Genomic DNA, 24,880 nt, shown 5'->3' with positions numbered 1-24,880 from the left:
TTGCCAAGTTTAAGATAGGTAGGCTTCAGCTCCCAGTATTCCTACAAACAAATGCTTTTACCGTTACTGTATAAATCACAATCCACCCAATGGATTTGTTACAAACGTTTTCAAAAGATATTTTGATTTAATAGGAATATAGCATAGATTAAAAGTATATTCATTTGACATACTTTTAATTACTGTAATATCTTGCCAGATGCCTGTAGACAAGAGCTTAAAAAATAAGGTGTCACGACTAGCACAAAGCTCTGCTCCTCCCCCAACACCTGGTATCCCGCATGCTGGCTGGGGAATTCTGGGAGTTGAAGTCCACACTTCTTCAAGTTGCCACGGTTGAGCAATATAGTTTGACTGAAAAAAAAAGATTTTAAAAGATGGAGTAAAGGCATTTGGGGGAAGCTATGTACTGAAAAGGTGGGTAATTTGTTACTGGAAGCTGAGAAGAGTGTATTTTTCTTCTCTTAATAAATACATGCTAATCAAATAAGAAGTCACTTTGTTTATATAGTCCTGACCCTGAACATGTTTTGCCAAGTCAGTAGTGTTGGGAATTTGAATCTGCATTATTTTCCATAAGTGCAGTGAAATAGCCAGACTTCTAACATTTCAGAGGCACTATTGTGTATGCATATCCGGAAATAGTTACAGCTTTGGAAACTGTAGTCTAATTGACCATCAGGAAATGCCTGTATATACAAGTGGACTGTGATGAGGTATTATCAGCTAATTGTTTGCCTTATTTTCAAGGTTATGCTTAGTTTTGATTGGTGGAACTGACATTTTTTAAAAGAAGGAACTCCCCCCACGGCATAGTTTTATAAATTATTGTTTTGCAGAGCATAGAAAAGCAGGAAAGGGCCACTGCTTTTACCACATTGCTATTTAGCATTGTGAGTTGCATAAATGGGGCAGGAACTTAAGTTTGGCAGGCACTGTATTAGGCAGGGGTCTTCAAACTTGGCCCTTTTATGACTTGTGGACTTCAGTGTGGCTGAGGAATTCTGGGAGTTGAAGTCCACAAGTCATAAAGGGGCCAAGTTTGAAGACCCCTGGTATTAGGTTTAAGCGTACATATGAGAGGTATCCCTCAAGCATACTGCATCAATTTTTCTTTCTTCCATTTCTCCTCCCCTTTAAACAAGCAATGTTGTTTCTTTGATGACATTATTTGACATTTCTCCATGTTTCAGAAAAAAGTTGTTAAATAAGGGTGGATAATTTTCAATTTTTTTCCTGCAGATTAATAATAGTCTCTATGAATTTTATTTAGTCTTTTTTGTTCCTGGTTAGAAAGAACATCAGGAGGGAAGCTACAAGAAATTTGAAAGAGTGAAAAATTATATGGCATAAACATTTGGGCTTGGTGGCGATATACCAAGTGGTTCAATTTTATACATAGTTTCTACCAACTTTGATGCAAATATAATTCTGCTGTCTTAAAAACTAAAACATCATGAAACTGAAGCTTTAAACATGGTGATTTAGCTTACAAAAGGCAATATACTGCATTTTACAGTAACTAAAAAGACCCTGCAATAGTATATTTGCACCATCTAGTGGTTGTCAGAAAAAATATCCTAGTGACCATAGTAAATGGGGAATTTCAAAACAAAACACACATAATACAAAAGAGATGCAAACATCCCCACCCCTCACCCAAGATTGAAAATAGGCATTTCTTGCAGCTGAGTAAACAGTTTCAGTAAGTATTTGCTTACTCTGTTCTGAATGGTTGCTTTGTTACATTAAATGTTTGCTTTTAACAAACACATTTTTAACTGTAGCACTTTCATCACTGCCTTTGCTGGCTTGTGTTTTTGTTATTTGTCATGCTGTTAGCCCTTGTACATCATATATATAAAAAGAAATGATTAGTTATTTATACAGAGTATAAATGATTACTTATTTATGCCGAGTATAAATAATTACTTAGAAGATGTGAGAATGTATCTTTTTAGTTTGATGTACCATTAAGCCATTGTTCAGAACCAACTGAGAACCTAATATATGCACAATTGTGCATATAAAGAGAATTCAAGTAAACTGCTAACACACGACTAGTTCAACTTAGACTGGGGATCAACCATCCAGAAACATTACAGGGTACATTTTATTAAACCTCAAGAAAATCGACAGAGCAATAAAGGAGAATATTTGTAGCTCAAGGTTGAAATGAGGGGTCTTTGGTGCTCTCTGAGCTTGGTTGTTTTCTTGCAGACGTTTCATTACCCAAACTAGGTAACACCATCAGTGCTAGCAAAAACTAGCATTGATGATGTTACCTAGTTTGGGTAATGAAACATCTGTAAGAAAACAACCAAGCTCAGAGAGCACCAAGGACCACTCAAATCAGCATAGTTACCTTGAAATAAATTCTACTATGCACCATGGACCTTACTTGTAGACCTGTATAGGATTGAACCGTTAAGTTTTCTGATTTGAAGAAAGTTACTGTATGTGCAACACAACAGTGGTATCCACCATTTTTTAAAAATCAGTTGTTCCCTTTTTTAAAATTAACATTTCATTCAAGCTTCATTAATGCTGTTTCAAATCAGAAAGTCTGAAAATTTAAAAGCAAACAGTTTTCTGTATTGCTTTCCTGCCATTTACTGGTAACATTTTTTCACCAAAGATTTGTTAACTCTAGATGTGGATGATTTAGTATTGCTGTTTCCCTGGGCATATTCAAACAGTTGTGGAATTGAGTGGAATTTCCTGTGTGAAAACATTTCAAATATACCAAATGCCGATTGTCCACAAAGTAATTGCCTGCCTTTGACTGTCTCTCAGCAACCATTCCAAGCATCAACAAAGGTTCCCTGCTCATACATTTCTAGAAGTATTTACTAGGGGGATGGTAAAAGTATTTTGGTTTTAAAAAATGACTGGGCAAAACTAAAGGGATGGCAAGTCCTGCCATTCTCAGAATTTAAAAAGAAAACACACAAAATGTTTCTTGATGATTTACAAGCATGAAGAAACCGTAGCTTTTTTTTTTAAAGTAAATGCTTAAATCTGCAAAAAAAGCTTTTCAAAAACTACATTGCTGGAAACACAGGCCAGATTATGAACTGATTACTATTTATAAAAATAAAGCTGGTTTATTTTGTAGTTGATATATTTTGTCGTTTATACATATAACCATGTAATCAGTGGGCAAGCACTATTTGCAACTGGTTTCAACCTTTTTCTTAAGCATTTTGTAGATTTAAATTAGAAGTAGGAATTGGGGGGAAACCAAAAAAGGAGTAGTTTCTGAAATAATGTAACTCTTGTTAAAAATATAGAAGAGCCTGATGCCACATGATCCTATATTCTGGCCAATGTCATAAATCCAGTACGATAGTATGGGGTATTTTTGCTTGGCAACTGTGGTACTTAGCAATGGAACTGCCAGTCTCAAATGTGTTTGATAAACGAGGATTATCTGTATTCTGTCCTAAAATACAAGCACATCTTAAGAATCTCTCAATGATTTTCAAAGCTGGTGTGGTCTCCTTGGAGGGAGATGTAATTAAATAAAGTTTATATTCCTTGCTCTGTGAAGAAGCAGGAAACTACTTATTTTCTGGAATGTAAAGATTTGACATAAGACTACCTAAATGTTGGGCTAAGGTTGAGATAAGGACAGCATCATTGATGGAGAAACATAGGCATTGGTAGTCTAATTCACGCCCATGTAAATTGCATGCAATGTTCATCTTTCAATCCAGCTTCAGCATGTAAGTTGAATAAATAAGGGGAAGAGACATGTCATCCTCCTCTGCCAATCTGGAACCAGTCTGTTTCACCATGTTTTGACCATAGCATAGCTTCCTGATCTGTATGTAAGTATCTCATGAGGACAAGATGATTGTTATTGAGTAGATAAAATTAGGAAGAAATCAATTTAGCAGCAACTGCAGTCCTGTACTTGCCATCAACCGTAACTCACAATTAACCATGGTATGGATAGTAAATCACTAAAAGCAATAATATGCATGTCTCCCTATTCCCTGGTAGATTGTTGGAGAACTGTATTATATACCTAAACTGAGCAGCTACATCTAAAAAAACTAAGACAATTTTGTACAGCACAATACTTGGGCATTGGAATTTTATGTGAAGTTTTAACCTAATGAATAAATCTTCTAATCTGTGAAGAAATGAGGAAACTGGATATAAATCATACTTGAAACCTGTACTTTTACAGAAAAATTGATGTATTTTGATGACTAGGATAGTAAATGCATTCAAATAAAATCTGTATAACAGTTCTTGTAAGTGGGCTATTAGTCTAGTATGCAGTTAAGGCAATGATAGCTATTACCTCTCCTGAATAACTTACTTTTCCCCCCAAGAATGAGTTTAACTGAATTCTCATAAAAATGTCATAAGCCCAGAATAGTGCAACATTAAAACTGGTATTCCAAAGGGAATCACTTTTAAAAAATACCACTAATGCTGTAGTCCTTAATTTTATTTTTTTATTTTCAAAATTCAAATGTGTTAGTATGACTGTACTCTTGATAACCACTTTAAATTGAATTTAAACATACCAGTATGTTCCGAGTTAAGAAATTTCAAAATCTCTTTGGAATACTAATTTCATATTTATAGATTACTTAAAAGTATTTTTCTGGTAAAAAAAATCAACCTATTTCCCTGAATTGTTTCAAGACAGTTGATGATGTAAAGTTTAATATAAAATATTTAGTCACAAAATAGTATTGCTTTTGTATGCACTGTGGCAAGATTAATTTGCTCTTTTTCAATAAAAACTATACCATCTCCCATAAAATTCTAAACACATTAGGAAATGTGATGTAGAACAGAATTACACATGTGAAACAGGTACCAGCACAACAGTGAGATTATATTACATCAAAAATTTTTAATGGTCCCAAATATATACTCAACAACCAAGCATACACTCGGGGCAAAATAAAAATAAAATTATGACATAAAAGTGACATCTAGAATTCCATTCAATCTTTTAATTAAGGGACAGATATATCCCTCCTCTCCAAACAAAAATCTGCAGTTTAAAGGGCAAAAGGGAACAGATTAAAAAAAGAGGAAACATGTTGAGCCCTCCCCAAAAAAGTTTTTTTAAAATCTGTTGTAGTTTGACTAAAATGTTCAGAATGTGTGGTTTTAAAGGCAGGTCTCTTTATATAAAGAAACTGCTGGCATTCTTAGCTAATGAAGAATTATGGCAGAAAAGCCTTTTCTTCAAAATCTCGTACATGGTCCAAGAAATCATAATTTGATTGTAACAACTGAACAGCCAATCCAGAATTCCACCATCAAAACTCCTGCCCTGTTGGCGTTGTATTTTCCATTTCCTTCCCTGAGAAAAGGGCAATGTGTGGTCCAAGCTGGAGAGGTCAAAGGCATGTTTTTCCATAAAGCGTAGTATTTACTCTTCTGCTCCGCCAAATTGGCACTGATTAGCAGAAATCTGTTTTAAAGTTGATCTGTGTTATACACAGTAATGTGTTTATTTTTATTTTTATAACATGGACTTCCCACTCTGGAAAACCGGAAACCTAGTTTGTATCGTAATCGATACTGGTCTTCATACTTGTCATTATGAAGACTCTAGCTTTGCTTTCTGTGTCAAAGGTAGATTTTCTTCATCCTCTTCCTCATCATCATCAGGATAGTCTACAAGCCCAACTAGTCCTCTCTGAAAAAATGAAAAATCATTTGTAAATTGAACTGAGTTTCATTCACAAATTTAATTTACCAATTAAATGCACTGTTTCATGTAGAACTATAGTACTTTGATAAATATTGTAAAACACATTATTTACAATATTTAATTACAATATATTTAAATTATATTTACAATACTTAAAGTTTACAGTATTTAAATTACAAATTATGAATATACTGAACTACCACCAAGTAATATTAATGCATGAACTATTTAAATGGCTTTATCATTATTACAACTAAGAAATGTTTAGGTGATTTGTAAAGAGTTAAGGTGCCTGAAATTTAGGACTTCCGGTTTTGCGCCGTAGAGGGAGTTCCACACCCCATGGCTGGTTTCACCCTGCCAGGGGACCCTAAATGGGTCTAAAGTCGCCCCAGAGAGGCAACGAAGAAAGATGATCTAGGAACAATGGCAGTTGTCCCGTTTGATCTGGGGGAAGTCCTCTAACCAGACAGGAGAAAGGCTGGCTACACCTCGGTGACCAGCTCAAGCTACTTGCAGCCGAAGTCCAAAGGCAGTAACCAGAACAACTGTGAATGTGTTTGAAACTAGGTGAGGAATTCGATCTTCTCTCTCCTATTTTGTATCTGATTTCCTGGAAAAGTTTCCCAAGAAGCAAAAATCCTCCCAAATTGAGAAGAAAGGGGACTACGTCCACACCCTCCCATAGACGGAAGTCGTGAATTAAACTCTTATGGGGAACAAAAATATATTGAAATGAGGTTAAAAATACTACAGTCTGGATAAATTTGAAAACTAAGAAAACTCTTAAAATTCCATATCTGAAAAAGTATTGATGAAATTATATAATAGTAATAGTAATAGGGACGCGGTGGCTCAGTGGGTTAGGACGCTGAGCTTGTTGATCAGAAGATTGGCAGTTTGGCGGGTCGAATCCCGAGTGCCGTGTAGCAGAGTGAGCGCCTGTTACTTGTCCCAGATTTTGCCAACCTAGCAGTTTGAAAGCATGTAAACATGCAAGTAGAAAAATAGGGATCACTACGGTGGGAAGGTAACAGCATTCCGTGCACCTTTGGCGTCTAGTCATGACGGCCACATGACCACGGAGACGTCCTCGGACAAATGCTGGCTCTTTGGCTTTGAAACAGAGATGAGCACCAGCCGCTAGAGTTGGCAACGACTAGCACGCATGTGTGGGGGAACCTTTACCTTTAATAGTAATAACAACTCTTTGCTTTAAAAGCTGGAAAATGAACAGCTACTGACACCTAGTGGAGGATTAGAGAAAACTATAGTGCATTTACCCAGAATTTGGCAAGATGCCCAGAGATAGCAAAAAACATCTGGAAACAAAGCATTGGGCTATCTACTACAGAGTGAAATTATATGTTTAGAAATTGTTGACCTTCTGGGATTATAAACACACTGAGCTGCATTTTTAAGTTTAAGAACTGTTTGCAGAAAAAGAAAAACCTTGGCCTTTTGTTAATCTTCTAAAGGGGAAGTTACTGGAAAGCTTTCAGGTGGTTAAACACTTTGGACTGAAATCTTGGCTGGCTGATAATTATAAGACCCCTGAAAAGAACTGTTACAAAATACTGTTTTTAGTGGTGCTTTCATAATTGGAAACATATTGGATTACAAAAACCATATATAAAGGTAAGAACTATACAAGATTTGGTTGTTTGGATTTTAACATGGGCTGGTTTGATAAAGCTAATTAAGGAGACTATGATACTGGTGAAAAACTACTTAGAAGAGGGAGACAAAATGGATGTTGTATATCTAAAAGTGACAGAAAACCACACCTAACACCTCCTGCTGAAGACCCTAGCGTGGAACATCAGAGATCTGCAGGAACAATGACTCAAGACAAAGCAAATACATTCCTGGAGAAAATATATGCAATGCTGCCACAGATTCAAATGACAATCGTCTTAAATCATGGCAAGATTAAAAACAACTTTGATAACATAAATGAACATATCTCTAACCTAAACTCACAATTAAACAATCAAAAAATGATGATAAAGAATGAACAAATAGATCGGACAATATAATACAAATCAGAGGAAAATGACTTAAATATGGAAGCTACAAATGAGAAGAACTACAACTTAATACAAACAAACGAAAATCTGCAAAATTTTGCTACAACAAAGGAAACAAAAAAGATGTTTTACCTTCCAGGACTTCAAAACAAACTTGAGGACAAAAAAAAAAGATTTAATAAAATGGATTAAAGAGCTGTCAGGAGAATCATTAAAGCATGGGAGACAAAAAGCGAATATTCTACTTAATTTGTTCTTTATCTCCAACAGTATCTACAAAAATACAATCTGCCAAGCTAAACCTACTGATTTGGAAAGCGACCTGGCAAAGGAAGAAGATTAGAAATAGATTTAAGAGATGTGATTCAACTTACCAGATGGAATACTATATGACTAAACACTTGTTTGAATATGGTTAAAAAATATAAAGTTTGGATGTAAAGAGGCCCTATAGTAAGATTGCTAGATGGTATGTTATATGATTACATAATTGTTTGAACATGGTTAAAAGAATAGACAAAGCTTGGACATAAAGGGGCCTTATAGTAAGAGGGATAAGATATATAAGTAGTATAATACTTTTATAATATATAAATAATAATAATAAATATAAAAATATTGACAGTGTATTTGAAAAATTTGGATATTCAAAGGTAATGAATTTTGAGAAAATTATGACTGATAAGAGTGTTTTCAATACTGAGGGGAAATTAAGCTTAAATAAAAAATCTTGAAAACAAGACATATAATGATTTAATAAGATGACTTCTATAAATACAATTGAAACATAGGCTGATTAGAGAAGATGTTATATGTTGACATTGTTATATGTATAAATACTAAAAAAATGTTTATACCCAACTCAGTATGTATTGAAAGTATTAAGAATTATATTTGTTTAATGTAGACAAAAGCAGAATATTATGGGAAGAGAGGATCAAAATATATTATCAACTAACAATTGATCAATTATAGAAATTAATAATTATTGTTTTTAAATATATGAACCCAGACAACACTAAGCACTAAAGGTGGTTATTGTAAAAAAATAATAAAATATATTAAAAAATGTGCCTGAAATTTAAAGATTATGAATTGGTACTCTGCTTTATGTTCTGTCTAATCTGAGTTTATTCACTTATTAAAACATACAATGATGTCTCTTTAGCACTCAGGTAAGGCAAACTCGGAATATTTATTTCTTAGTTTTTTCTCTTGCCTTTATTATTAAATGAATGCTATTCACAACATGTTGTCCTAAAAACTGAGTGTGACAAATATAGTTTTTTTTTTACATCAAGTCCAAATTTATCGTATTCTAGTACTTGAGGAAAGAGCCAACTCATTACAACTTTCTAGAAGTTCAAGAAGATAGAGGATTGCCAGATCTCAAGGGAAAGGGTGTTCCCCAAGGGAGGAACTACTGTGGGAAAAAAGTGACTCCTAAGTGCCACAAGATAGCAACGTTCAAGAGAAGGAATGTAGAATATATCTACTCTAGCCGATCTGATTGTATGGGCAGATACACTTAGGTGAAACTGTTAAGTCTTCAAGAACAAATGAATAAATGCCAAAACCAGTGGAGACATACAGTCCAAACTACAAAGTAAGCCAGTGTATCTTGAGAGAATGGAAAGGTCACTCCTAGATACATTGAATGGGATGGAAAAATTACATTGGCCTTAACTTTTATGAAAGAGTTTCATAACTTCAACAGGAAAGTTACAGTGCTCTTGTTGAACTACTAACCAATAAGACTGATTCAACCAAAGGGTTAAGACTGCTATCAGGAAACCAATTTTCCATGAAAGTTCTAGTAATTTATTGATAAGAAATGTCTGAAATGTTTTGTCAAATATTTGATATGAAAGGCACATTTGAGTGCCCATCCATAGATGCCAGCTTATTATTACATTTGTCACATTCCTCAAAAGATTTAATAGCTATAGGCCCATAGGGAAAGCTAATGATTTTCAATTTGATTTCATGTTCCCCAGTAAGAGTTCATAATTCTTTAAATGCTTTATTGTAGATGAAGATATATGGGAAAGCCAAAGCAAAGATGAAGCAATTTATCTCAAGAGAAGTATAGATTAGTCTCAACATCTCTGATAATTTGGCAATTGAAGAACGGAGGGGAGAAGGTAAATTGGAAGGCAGTTTTCACGTAGCATCCTCAGGGGAACTGCTCTTCTGTATCCGTTTTCTAAAGTATGCATTTTAACCATCATGTTAAAAGAGAGCCCTGACCCCAATCTCTTAATCATTACTAGATTAATTTCTATCAATTATTCCAGCGGTTCCCAACCTTTTTGGCAGGAGGGAGAGGGATGGTTTCGCATGCACATGGGCCACTTTCACAAATGCAGCTTTGTGCTTAAGCGCTTGCCCACCACTTCCACAGCCTGGTTCTGAACGGGCTGAGACCAGGGCTGGAGATGCAAATGTAAATTATTCTTTACATTTCCAAAAGTCGATAATAAAAAGCAATAAAGGGGAACTAGACACAAAATAACAATAATTATTTTATCCCTTTATTGTTAAGCAGATATAAAAGTAGAGAGAGAAAATCACAAACTCTATCTGAATAAATGGCAAATTTTATTTGCACTGTGTGGATTGATTGAATAATATTGAAAATATAACACTGAGGCACAAACAGATTAAAGGAAAAAAAGTACCTTTGTAGTTATAGCTGCCATCTGAGATGTGCTTTTAGAAACTGATCCAGGAGATCCTGGTGACCCAGGAGATCCTGGAGATCCAGGAGACCCAGGCAAATTACTTGCTGATGATTGGCTGGTGAGGTTAGTCTTTGTACCACTTGAGAAGGAAAGTTTAAAACTTGGACTCTGGCGACCAGAAATGTTAGTTTTCAGAAGGACCTCCTTTTCTTCACTTTCTTTAACTAGAATGTAAAACAAACACAGCTGTAACAAGTTGGACTATTAAGCAAATTAGATAAAGATATAATCTGATCAAATTACTGAAGTATCTCTGCTTATTTCAAAGACATTTTATCACCACCTTTCTCCCAAATGGAAAGAACATTAGTTGTTACCTGTACCTACGCATTACTACATACATTATGTAGTTGTGACTAAGTATAAGTAACAACTAATACAGAGATACACATTTACCAAGTAGGTAACAATATTCTTCAGTGGAATGGCTTGCCTAGCAATTTTTTTATATTATTTTTCAGTACTAGATGCAGGTTTTTAATTTTTCCAAAGCTTTTTAAATCTTTGAATTTTAACTGACTAAAGTTTAGCTCTGCTGTAAAGATTTATTTTTTTTAATTTTAATTCCATTTATATCCCGCCCTTCTCCGAAGACTCAGGGCGGCTTACAAGCTTAGCAGTAGCCTTCATTCTATGTATATGCCTGCTTATTAGGGTTTTCACACACACACCCCAAGCGGCATTATTACAAAGTCAGCTTATTGCCCCCAACAATCTGGGTCCTCATTTTACCTACCTCGGAAGGATGGAAGGCTGAGTCAACCTTGAGCCTGGTGGGATGTGAACCTGCACTAATTGCAGGCAGCTGGTGTTACTTAAGGAGGCATTAGCCCACTGCTCCACCAAGGCTCAATATTTAATTATTCCCTTTTTACCTGCTTTATGCACTGCTGCTGACTACTGATATGTTTTGCATTACTTTCATTTATTACAAATTTATATTTTATTCATTGCTGAAACTGACTCACAGAAGAATTGCTGAATAAATACAATAGTTATTCTGTCTGTAGATAGACAATAGCTATTTATCTATTATATTGATAACATCAATATCTATTTATTATCCAAAAACAGAGTCAGGTAAATTTAACTCAGACACGTTTTTCTTGCTAATGTGCTTTTATGATTGAACAGTGTGCCATAACCAGATGTAAAAATAATAACAAACCCAAGTTGGCATTAGATTACAATAATCTTTTCAACAACAGTATAACAGAATAGCAGAGTTGGAAGGGATTTTGGAGGTCTTCTAATCCAATCCCCTGCTGAAGCAGGAAATCCTGTATCGTTTCAGACAAATGGTTGTCTAATCTCCTCTTAAAAATCTCCAGTGTTGGAGCACCATAACTTCTGGAGGCAAGTCATGCCACTGATTAACTGTTCTGTCAAGAAATTTCTCCTTAGTTCTAGCTTCTCTTCTTGATTAGTTTCCATACTTTGCTTCTTGTCCTGCCTTCAGGTGATTTTTCAGAATAGTTTGGCCCGCTCTTCTTTGTGGCAATCCCTGAGATATTGAAACACTGCTGCTGTCTGGTCCTTCTGTTCATTAAACTAGACATATCCAATTCCTGCAACCATTCTTCGTAGCCTCCAGTCCCCTAATCATCTTTGTTGCTCTTCTCTGCACTCTTTCTAGAGTCTCAACATCTTTTTATATCGTGAGACCAAAATTGAATGCAATATTCCAAGTGTGGTCTTACCAAGACATTGTAATGTGGTATTAACACTTCACATATCTTGATTCTATCCCTCTGCTAATAATAGAAGTTGTAATCACAATAAAGGGCAACAGAGGAAAAGCAGGGAGAGACCTGTGCTAGAAAGATAACCCTAGTAGTTAATTGGTTGCTTTTTAATTGTGGTGTTGGAGAAGATTCTCGAGAATCCCTTGGACCGTATGAAGATCAAATCAGTCAATCCTAAAGGAAATCAACACTGACTATTTGGAAGGACTGATACCGAAGCTGAAGCTGAAATACTTTGACCACCAAATGAGATGAGAGGACTCAATGGAAAAGACATTGAGAAGGGGACAACAGAGGATGAGATGGTTAGATCATTGACACAGTGAACATAAATTTGGACAAATTCCAAGAGACAGTGGAGGACAAGGGGGCCTGGCACGCTATGGTTCATGAAGTCATGAAAAATCGGACACAGCTTAGGGACTGAACAACAGAAGTTGTTGCTGGCTGGGGAATTCTGTGAATTACAAGTCCACACATCCTGAAGTTATCAAGTTTGAAAAGCACAGATCTCTGGAGCATAACTACCCTGTCTTATCTTGTAAAATGGGGTGAAATAACAGCAGACACAGGTCCTCCAAATGATCTAAAGGCTTTTCTAACTACTGAAGCCTTCCTCTCCTTGCAGCTTACCTGCTCTTTTCTACCTCATGTTGGCCAGGGGGATTAGTGATGGGGACAAGCTGGCAACTAGAAACATGTTCCCCTAAGTTACTTACATTTTTTTCTTTCCATAAATTTACTTATAGGATCCATAATATCTTCATCATTTTTACTTTTATCAGCGGGTGGCACTACTACCTCCCCATCTTCCATATCATCTTCATCAGTGTTAAACCACATTTCTTCCTCATCCTCCAAGGTCCTTGCATCCCTTCTGTATCTATGGTTTCTTAAGATGGATCGCATGCTACAAAAGGATGATTTTGTAATGAGGTTATAATATATGTACACTGCCAAAAATGAGTATCATGCTGAATCCTAATTCTCTAATATTTCTAGAACATACTTCACTACTTTAATACATTTTCCCAAAAACTAATTCTAGTTGTGCAGTCATTAATGAAAAAGAGAAGGTGCTTATGTGTTAACGTGACACATTATCATTTCTAACCTAATTACTTAGCCATTGCGCAAACATAAAAGGTAAAGGTTCCCCTGCACATGCGTGCTAGTCGTTTCCGACTCTAGGGGCCGGTGCTCATCTCCGTTTCAAAGCCGAAGAGCCAGCGCTTGTCCGAGGACGTCTCCGTGGTCATGTGGCCGGCATGACTAGACGCCAAAGGCGCATGGAAACATACAGTTATTCAAAAATAAAGCACTTCAGCTATATTTTGCATGTGTTGATTTGTAATATATGTTTAAAATTTTGTAGATCAACCCTGAATTATTTTCTTATACAACAAGAAACAAAGATTCTCCTAAGTCAGTGAGCCTAATTGTGATCAGATTAAGATAATTCCAGTTTCAGCATTACATAAATCCAACTCCCAGTAGTCTCAATGGATGTATTACACCATTCTCATTCTTGCCGTTTCTAAATAAATGATCATTCAACTGTCCATAGAAAAGACATGTCAATAACTGGACTATGAATCTTCTTCTATTTTTCAGTAAATTTTCAATAGGCAAAGATCTAATAATAATTTCAGAGTGCACTAACCTGTCAAGTTTGGGATTATCTTGTCTTTCCCTTTGTTGCTCATAACGTAATTTCAAACCTTTGAAAGTCTGTACATAATCTACATCTTCTAGTGCCTTCCAATAATTCTCAATTACATGAGCTGTTAAGGATTTTATGTCTTCCTGGAAAACAAAGTTATTTTAATCCATTTAAAATGTTAAAAACTATACAATTTTGCTCAAAAACATATAATAGAGCATATTTGATCTGTTCATAAGTCAGTCTTTCATGTATATAACAGATAAGCCACATTAACATAATTATCACTGCAAAAAAAAGCTGGTCTACTGCACTGAAGTAGAATAGTTGTAAACTGTCTATCTACCTTGGTATTTTGTCATTTAATCTTAGCATTTTGTAATTCTTTCAAGCAGAACAAATTGAAAAAAGAAATTTAAAACAAATTATTTGAAAGAATCCAACATGCTACATCTGGATGTCATGGCAACATAAAATCAAATAAACTAGTGCTATTTGTGGAGGCAGGAAAGAGCCCATGGCCCCAATTCATAGTAATAACATTGTGGACTAAAGAACGTCCATCAAATTTTATAAAATTGCTTCTTGTTCATTTTATTTTTGCTCAAAACATCTAGGCTTCAAAGTATCATTTTTAACACAAGTGATAAAGGTTTTATTACAGCCATCTGAATCAATTCTGACTCCTGGTGGCTACAAAGACAGACCTAGAGTTCTCTTTGCAATATTTTTATAAGTGGTTTTGTCAGTATCTTCAGGGATGGTTTTCCACTTTCCAAGCTAGGGCTGAGAGAAAATGACTGGTCCAAAACCACTCAACTGAATTTTGTACTTAAGTAAGGACTAGAACAGAGATCTCCCCACTTTTAACCCAGAACCTTTAACTACTACATCAAACTTGTCCTCTAGAACTGGTAATACAAGTATATATTTTTTTTAAAAAGTATAAGCCTCTATCTTAAATATCGTTATTTCCTAGTATGTCAGTGATGATCAGAAGAAGAGGTACTAGATCAGAATTATCTTCATTCCATCTACATTCCACTGACAGGATAATTTCTAATTTGGTAAAATTAAAATTCATGGAATTACATGAAGATTCATCAGACTGGACCTACTGGATACAGAGGAATGTGACTGTTTTATGAGCTTCAGGTAGTCTTGAGACCCATTTTTAAATACTTCAATGTTTAAGGAACTTGATAAATTTATAGCATGGTCTTGTGGTCATTCCATAAGGCAATAAAAGAAAATGTACTTTTCAAAGACTTCAGTTCTTTTAGAACAATATGAGATTTAATTTAGAAGATATTTCAAAAAATATTAGGGCCATCATGTAAAATAAGTGCAATCTTCTTCTGCTTAAGACTTTTTTTGTGTATGTGGAAGAAGAGAATATTAGCTAGAATTTGTTGGGAGCAGCACCCAACCCAGGTGAATGATCCAAATTCATTTGAATCCCTAGCCCAACACATTATTTTTTTCTAAATCAGGAATGGTGATTTCCTTGTGTACAATCAAACTAAGTTCTTTATCTTCTATATTCCTGGCCTAATGTTATGGGACCCTATTTTGTGGCAAAAAATTGATCACAATCTTTTGATTCACATATATTGCAGATTTCCATTTTTACATATTTGTCTCTTTCTGAGCCATTGTCTTCATAACAATGATTAATGGTCCTTTCCCCATAAGTCTTACTTCTAGGTGAAAGTTATTGTGAATGTTTTCCTCAAAGAATCCGTATTGTCTCATAATACTATCACAATCAATATTATGGGAATATCCATTATTCCTAATCTCTAATATTTCTGACTATGTGAACTTCTCCCTCCATGTGAATATATGCAAGACAACTTCACTTTAATTTCCAAGTATCAAGATTCATTCCTCTCAAAAAAGAAATACTCACCACCCTAATAAATTCAAACATTTCTATAATAGCAGAATTCATTAGATTATAGCGGGATCCATTGTTGAGAAATGCTTTAACAACTGGCTCAAACAAAAAACTTTTCATTATATAGCGATTGTAAAATTCATCCTTCAATCCAATTATCTTTCTTTTAAAACGTAGGGCACCTAGTGGAGAAAATACATATTTTCAATAGTGAAAACAGCTATTTTTACTCATCTTGTACAAAAAGAGTCCTAGTATTATATCATTGACAGGTAACACTGTACCTGCAGACAACTTCCTACATATTCACAGATATACTTCATTTGACTTTAATATTTTAAGATTATTTTAATTAAAGAATTGATTAGCATTTTTATTTACATAAAGGTCTATTTTAACATTTTTAGAAAATAAACCATGTTTTTTTGCTGTCCAGTGCTTCTTGGAATTCTAACCTCTATTCTGAATTTTAAAAAAGAAAAAGAAAGCACACTGGAGATTCAACAGTATACTTTCTTTACCTTTTTAAAATTTTGTATGAGACAAAATTCCAAAAAAAGACTGAACTACAAACAATGCATGCTTTATTTTCCAAAAATGTTTGTGTATAAGCTCATTTATTTGAGTTCTAGTAAATGTATACTTTACAACTGGCCATGCCAATCTAATTTCCAGTTGTAGCTACAATACTGATGAATAAAAACTGCCCACTCTTTGGTCAAGAAGTTTGTGATGGTTCTTCTTCTGTCAAAAAGTAGTATATAACAGACATGTAATATTGTGTAAATGGACTTCTAGTTGTGCAATGAAAGTTCTCTGTCTTTCTTCTATCTGTGCCCCTATGCCCTGCCAAATTCTACACTGAAACATCACTCAACTCTGCAAAGTGGATTTGAAGGGCGATATGAAGGGAAGAGTGAATTAAAATTTTTAAAGAAGTTATTCTACCTGTAGATAGAGGGTCTTTTTAAAACTTAATGTAGCGATACAATAGCAAAAAGCAAAGAAGCAATGTTTGTTGACATTGGAAATATACTAACAAGAGGAAAAAACAAAAGTACACAGAAAGGACAAGCCTTTGCAGCACACTTCCCATCAGTCTGACCACCATGGTGAAAGGTAGAAATCTGCAAATTACATCCCAAAGCATCTCAATGTCAGGTTCCCTGTCCTTTACACTACTCATAACATGTATTATTAAGCTGTTATATAAAAAGGAAAAATATGTCATCTACATATAGCTCCATAGAATTTCTTTAGGAATGTATAGGATAATAGTCTATGTAGGTAACATAGACTATTTTGGACGTAACTTTTGACAATTTTTTCTATATATTCCTGGAATTCTCAATCTATCCAAATTTTTAAATATTAGGTATTTTTGTAGTAAAATACTTTCTATGAATATTCTGAGGTCCATTCATCATGATTTGAGTTGTAAATATTTTCCTCCTCTGTATTAATTATAGCTAGAAACTAGGGAGGAAAAATAAGGTTGTGCAGAACATTGGGATTCAATGTCCAAAGTGTGTTTAAGACCATATAAAAACAGTTGGCTAAAACACTGTTCCCAAGATAGAAAAGCAGCTGTACAGGCAACCACACAACTCTGGGAAAAGATATGCCTCCTTCAAGGTTTTGCAGACAGATATTATATTTGTGCTTAGGAGTATCTTTCAGAGATACACAGCGCTATTAAAAAAACCAACACAAATTATGTTTTATTTCATGTTTTCTGTTTTCATAGGCAAACGAAATATCTAAAAAGATTGCGAATACATAAAGGCAGAGGCCTACACTACATCGTACTTACATAGTGCCAAGAAGGCATGCTTTGAGGCCATTAGAACTAGTACTCTTCGAAGAATATCCTTGTTAATTATGTAGTTCTTTATATGGTATGTATGATGTTCTACACAGAAAGTTAATAACTCTAATATCAAGGCCAATAACTGGGCAGTCTGAAAGTCATCTAAAAGCAAAACAAATAATGTATTTGCTGATATACATTTCCATTATTTTCAACAGATGTCCTTTTATAGCTCACATTTTACTACCTGCAAAAGCTAAACATAAAACATAAACAGACACTATATTGGATCACTTAATTTTCCTCTCAATTGTTAGACATGTGAAGCAAATACTTTATGGAATTTAACACCATTAAAAAAGGGACGGAAACACAAGATTCCTCCCCCCCATCTCTAATTCTTTAGTTCTTTTACTGGCAGATGTTATCTTTAGAATAGAGCAGGGGTGTCAAACTGCCGGCCCATGGGCCAGTTGCATCACACGGAGACCGCGCCCACCCCAGCTCCGGCAATGCAAAGCTGTGATATGTCACGACATGTCACGTGACATGGTGAATTTGACACCCGTGGAATAGAGTATAAAATATGAATAAAGAGCTCAATAAACTTCACATGTTTATAAGCAAGAAATGTGGGCTTGAATGAAATACATTCAAGCAAGCTGTAACATCAAATTATTTTAAAATGGGAACACATTTGGAATGACAGGTCTACGACCCAATGCCTAATACGAATGTAACAGAATATTGCAACATAATAATCCTTACAACAGAATTCTTCCTTACATGCAATTATTACTTGTTAATTTTATGGTTCAGAAACAACAGTGGGAAAACCTCCTGAAGGCTCACCTTTGCTAGGCTTTTCTTCTGTAGTATTGGCCAGTAATGGTGCAGTGAGAACATGCATACAATGTTTATAAAAGAATCCCAAGAATTCTGTCTTTTCTGTTTTCTACAGAATAAAAAGAAACCAATTTTTACTTAATGCATACTAATTCTTTAATGCTTTAACAACAACAAAATTTAACACAGAAATTGATGTTTTTGCTTACATTTGCAGTAGCTAGCATATTTTCTGGATCCACTAAAGTACGCAAAAGACCCATCAACTGGACTGCTCCTCCAAGTTCTGGATCTGTATCACAAATCATGTGTTCTATGATGAGGTTAATGAGCAAGATATCCTAGTTAAAAATACAAAACGCCAAAAACATTAAACATAACTAAAAGGTGAAATATACCAAAAAGCAATTCCAGTTAAGAGGTCTGAACTTGTGAACCAAATGGAACTGTGTTTCTATATCAGCATTCACTAATAATGCACTTTAAAAAAAAAGTACGTGTCCCAATGTAGATATTTTATATCATAAAAAGATTTTAAGAGAACATCCAAAAAGAGAAGATAAGGATCCCAATAAGAGTTACAATTATTTTTTTAGTGCTTGATCTATGAAGGCAGCAAAAATATTTATGTAATGTCATTGGCCAATGACCCACAGACACTTTAACTTCAGAATTTGACAAGTAATATATTTATAACAGGAAATATGTTGGAGGTGTGGTAGTTTAGAAGCTACTTATTTTCACATGTGGTGGACTTGTAGAAATATAAAAGCTTTTTGGATTAAAATTTGGTGGAACATTCAAAAGATTTTTAAGAGAAAGATAAAGTTTTCCCCGCAATTGTTTTTATTGGGCATTGTTGTAGATTGTGATGTTAAAGAAACTAACTTGATGTTGAACATGATAACAGCAGCACGGTTACTGGTGGGACAATATTGGAAGAAGGATAGTTTGCCCACTGTAGAAGAATGGGTGTTTAAAGTTTCGAATCTTGCAGAAATGTCTAAGATTTCTGCTTATCTAAAGGATCATTCACAGGAAAGATATATTTCAGTTTGGAGGAGATGGATAAATTATATTCAAAACAAATATGGGACTAAAAAGTATCATTTAGCTTATGAGTAGATTTTAGTGGGATATTGTTATTGGTACGTTGTTTGTAGTTATGTTAAAAGAGTTAAAGCGCATTATGAATTTGGTTAATTGTATATTATGCATAATTTTTATTTAGAATATGATTATTGTAACTATAATCCTGTATTTAGCTCTGGGAAGGGGGGGGGAGTGGGTGGGTTTGGGGTGGGAGGGATTTGGGGATATATTGTAAAATTTTGTTTTTGTAAAACTCTTTAATAAAAAAAAAAAGGAAATATGCAGTAAGGGCCTGAAATACTTAGTGTTGACAACAGTAACACATTTTTGAAAAAGAAGCATTTCTCTTCCACCTCCTCAAGAAGCCTCAAAAATCGCTTATTTTAGACAACTATATAGTCTTGTCTGCAAATTTTCCTTTTTTAAGTTGATCAACAGAGAATTACAGAGAATCCTGAATAAAACTGATTATCTGAACCTCTATCAGCAAGGGTTCAGCCTAGGCCTGGAACAAAAGCCATAGGGGCAATTCTGTTGAAAGATCATTTTTAGGACTGAGATGGGGGAGTTCAGCTCTCTGGTCCTATAGAATCTCTTGGTGGCTTTCAATACCAGGGTCATGATATTTTCCTGGATATGATGTAAGGATTGGGACTGGGGGCACTGAGTTGCAGTTATTTTTCCTGAGTGGCTGCTTCCTATCAATGATGGTGGGGGAGGAAAGCTGCTGGAGGAGATCATCTGTCAGCAGGTATCATCAATATACTGATGATACTGTTATCCACTCCTGGACTGACAGGAGGTGTAGCGTGATTTTGATCCAGTCCTTAAAAGAGTATTAAGTGTGGGATGGCAAAAAGCACATTCAGAGTGAAACTAGCAACACACAGTGGCTATGGATTTCATGGCCAACTGAACTGGAAGATAGTCAGCCCTTAACTCTGGACACAATTGTAGTCTCCCAGACTGAGTTGACTCATAGCACGGAGGTCCACTTGGAGTTCAGCTACTGCTCAAACAGATAGAATCATGGCTAAAAGGGCTTTTGCACAGACAGGCTGGGTTCTCACAGTACATTAAGCTATAACCAAGAAGTCAAATTACAACTGCATGACATAAACCAGATCAGTATCAAATCTAACTTGCTAAGGCAAGTTTACACAAAAATGAGTGTTGCTGATCCAATTATACAATATTCAGTATAGCAACATTTCCATGGGATAACTATTCCCTGCTCCCCAAAAAGCTAATACTAATTGAAATAATCTAAATTATATGTTCTGAATAGACTGAATTTTATTTACTAAACAACTCGTTAAATGTCACTAACTATATTTTTTTGGCAGCATGGATGGAAAAAAAATAGCCCAATTCTTGCTCATAAGATTACAATAGAATTAGCATTAGGGTTAATAATAAGTAGAATTCTCAAATAATAATTTAAAGGATTTGATTTGCAAATGCTAGCGCTATAAGGAAATCTCATTTGTAACAATAATGGTTAGTGCTGATAAATAAGTAACACTGAACCACAATTGTAGACCTGGGAGAAAACAAAGAAATATGTGCTAAGAAAATAAAGGAGTGTGTGTGGAGGGGGAAAGAGAGATGATTTTATATCCCCCAAACTAAATCCTAAACTGTAAACTCACTTGCAGGAAGCCAGTGACAGATTATTCAGATGAGATATTTTTCTATCAGGTTTCGAGTTAGATATTATCGAACTTATAATCCAACACATCTCAAGACGTTTGAACAGCTTTACTGTATGTTATGTAAAACTGAGAGCAACAAATTTATATAACTGTTATCCACTTGTAAAGTTATAGAAAAGTAATTCTTTCAAATAACACTTTTTAAACAAATTTTATTCATATTCCTTATTAATGGACGCATCACCAAAGATCATCTACTTACATCATCATTCTGCTGAGCTTCTTGCATAACGAATTCTCGTACCATAGATGGGTTATATTCAACTAAATATGAGAATATATCAGTAGCCGCACTACGTACTTGGGCATCATCCATGCCCTGCAAACAAAGAAAAACAGACCGTTTACATATGATGGAAAGGCATGACTAAAATTCATTTTTCATTGTTTTAATTCACTTATTTATCATTTTATTTTCTATGTACTGCCTCAATCTTAAAATATTCTCCAGTTTGATGATATTACAGTTCAGGTTTCTTTCTACGGTTTTGTATAAGATTGAAACAAAATGTGTTTCTTAAGTAAAAACTTCAGATTTTTTTCAGCTTTTTCTCTTTTTCTATTTGCCTGTGCATTTGCTTTGCTCTCTTTTATTTCTTGGTTAGATCATGATAGGACAGAATATAAATCATATATACATTGTATTTCCAACCCAAAATTAAATTGTTAGCATTATGGAAGACTGAAAAGTTACACAAATTAAGATCACCTAGTTTGGAAACTTACTAGTATGACTTCTAGTGCTGGAAGTATGCCCATATTTGACAATGTTTTGAAAAAAGCATCACGGTTTTGAGGTTGTAATGTTTGAGAAAATGCACAAAACTCTTTAAGGAAATTTACCTGAAACACAGAAAAAAAAGAACCATGTTTATCAATAAAGAGAATGCAGCAACTGTCTTTTTAATCATTTATAAAAACATTCCTACCAATTCTTGTCTTTTCTCTTCATCTGTAGCTTCATCTGTAAGTTGTGCAAATAGGTCTGTCAAGAATTTTTCATCTTCCTGCAAAAATAAAACAGAGGTCCACAAATTATATTCACAAATTTGAATTAAAACTAAATAAAATGTATCTTCCATCATTCCCCTCTAGGCAAAAAAGCACCAGTTTCAAATCTGTTCAGTGGATGTCTTAATTATTCATTTTTAGCAAACAAATCGCTATTTGAATATCTAGACCTATTTTAAGCACTATCTCCCATTCCTAAAACTAAAAATGGACCAGTTTAAAAAGTAGCAATAAACTTTTTTGAATATTAAACTAAAACTATTAATATTTCAGAATGTAACATGGACCATCAAAAGTCAAGCCCAAACAAATAAATAAATAAATAGAACTTTTTATATGAATAAGGTTTATTGCTATAAGGAAGACAGACAATGGTCTTCACTTCTGTTCATATTTCAGAATGCGATCTTTTATTCTTTGCAGGTGGTTTATTTTTAATAGTTCCTTGGAACAGACATACACCATTCCTTATTTATCTTATTCCAAATACATGTTATTGTGTCTAAAGGCATGAAATTTCTATTAATACTGTAGAAAGTACCTGTAGCCTTTTGATACTGTTGTATCATAAGCCAGGTAAATAAAAATGAGGATTTTAAATAACTAAAATCTATGTTTAAAATGTAAATATATTTCTTCAAAATATTATACTTTTTTTGCTATATTGTTAAGAAGGGATCTATCTATCTCAGAGATATCACAAAGAGTAAACCAAAATATATTCTACACATAACCAGTATCTGGAGATAGTGGATACAGGGCAGATGTTCTATTCTACGGTTGATGTTAATGACACATCCCCAATCAAGCCCTTATCCTTCTCTCTAAAACACAATGACAGAAGTACAAGGAATACAGAATGTGGAGCACAGATTAGATAATGAAACAGAAACAATATATTCATACAGGTTCAAGAAAAATTATCCTGAATGTCCACTATTGATCATAAAAAGGAAAGCCTACCATAATAATCCTGAAAAAATATAGGTAGTTCTCAACTTACAACAATTGAGCCCAAAATTTCAATTGCTAAGCAAGAGTGTTATTGAGTTTTGCCCCATTTTATGACCTTTCTTGCCAGTTGTTATGTAAATCACTGAGGTTAATTACATGGTTGTTAAGTGAAGCTGGCTTCCCCATTGACTTAGCTTGTCAGAAGGTTGCAAAAGGTGATCACATGACTCTAGGACACAGCAACTGTTGTAAATATGTCAGTTGCCAAGCATCTGAATTTTGATCACATGTCCATGGGGTGCTGCAATGGTCATAAGTGTGGAAAAACAGTCATCAGTTTTTTTCAGTGTGCTGTAACTTTGAACAGTCACTAAATGAACTGCTGTAAGTTGAGGACTACCTGTACAATAGGCATTGATAAAACTGGGAAATTAATATTTCTTTTTTAGATTATAAACAATACAAACATAAAGAAAAAGATAAATGACTCAGGTGAAATTTTCTTTTTTTTTTAAAAAATACATCTACAAAAAACAAATCAGAAATACATTTCATTAATTGAAATTAATTTTATTAAACCATTACTTTGATTAGGTTTTTATTCCACAAACAATATAAACAAGCTTTTTAATACAATGTAAAAGTGGCTTAGTAATGATGATTCTTGTCTAAACTTATCAAAAATATATCCTCCATACTTAATTAAACTGGAAATGAAACTGGTTTACTACCTAATGATTTCTCAGCTTTGCTTCTGCTTTAGTATTAAATATCATCATGCAATTATTTTACAGTATTAACATTAATCAGAAAAAACAAAATAAAAATGTTTCATAATAAAAGTCATACTTAGAAAATAAACACATTCCTTGTCTTTGAGTAGAAATTAATATATACTAATAGGTTATCAAATAAAAAGAATGTATTTATTATCTCAATAGCAGTTTAAATAATTAAAACTGAGCTTTAATCAGAATAATTCCAATCTGGCAGGTACCAACATATCTATTCACTATGTTGCCTTACTTTTTAAAATGTTCATTGTGTTCTCTATTGTATTACATTATCATTCCACATTTATTCCTATACATTACAGTCCTATTATTTGTTCAAGCCTTTATTCTAACTGTCTAGAAATATTTGTAGCATGTTAACTTTTTCTACTTCTAATCCACTAATAACCTCTAATTTTATCCAAGTTAGTAACAAAGGTAAATAAACCAGTGTTTAAGAATCAAAGGAGATTTAGTATTATATGTGGATACTTAACCACCTTTAACCAATATTCTTTTCAAATCACTTTTTTAAATAAATTATATGACTTCTGTTAGATTTAAGACCATTGACCTTTTATAAAACTACTTTAAAAAACATAACAGCAAATACCTTCAAATAATAAACCAAAATCTACTGCATTTTAATAAAATAAATGTTATGAAAGGAATAATTTTTCACCATATGGTACAAGTCAAATTCATATTATCTCCACATAAAGCCTCACAGTCAACACCTCTGATTTATCGAACTTTTAAAATAACTTTAAAATAATGTAATCACAAAGATTCCTTAGTGATTAACAATATAAATATGAAAATTGAATAAAATAACATGATATCTCTAATAAGTATCCTAAACAAAGAGAGCCCATGTCCTTTGAACCCATTATCAGGTTCTCTGA

At 34.1% G+C, this 24,880-nt stretch overlaps 1 protein-coding gene across 4 annotated transcripts in view; it reads right to left on the bottom strand.

Annotated features, from left to right (window-relative positions):
* Positions 1-4,858: 4,858 nt before the first annotated feature.
* PPP4R3A (protein phosphatase 4 regulatory subunit 3A) overlaps positions 4,859-24,880 on the bottom strand; it is a 34,637-nt gene continuing 14,615 nt past the window's right edge. For 3 of the 4 annotated variants that reach the window (XM_081331231.1, XM_081331234.1, XM_081331232.1), the window contains 11 exons: positions 22,167-22,244; positions 21,964-22,080; positions 21,440-21,556; positions 18,640-18,771; positions 18,437-18,539; positions 17,588-17,746; positions 15,787-15,956; positions 13,875-14,017; positions 12,931-13,121; positions 10,404-10,630; positions 4,859-5,677 (listed from right to left, as the gene is read on the bottom strand). In XM_081331231.1, the coding sequence (XP_081187357.1) occupies positions 5,579-5,677; positions 10,404-10,630; positions 12,931-13,121; positions 13,875-14,017; positions 15,787-15,956; positions 17,588-17,746; positions 18,437-18,539; positions 18,640-18,771; positions 21,440-21,556; positions 21,964-22,080; positions 22,167-22,244 (1,536 nt within the window). In that variant the 3' untranslated portion in view covers positions 4,859-5,578. The remainder of the gene's footprint in view (positions 5,678-10,403; positions 10,631-12,930; positions 13,122-13,874; positions 14,018-15,786; positions 15,957-17,587; positions 17,747-18,436; positions 18,540-18,639; positions 18,772-21,439; positions 21,557-21,963; positions 22,081-22,166; positions 22,245-24,880) is intronic. The other variant, XM_081331233.1, reaches the window with a different exon arrangement.

The sequence above is a fragment of the Vipera berus genome (assembly GCF_964194415.1).
Source record: "Vipera berus genome assembly, chromosome: 1".
NCBI lineage: Eukaryota > Metazoa > Chordata > Lepidosauria > Squamata > Viperidae > Vipera > Vipera berus.
The sequence above is the reverse complement of the archived record's forward strand: the minus strand, read 5'-3'. Positions and strand labels throughout refer to the sequence as shown.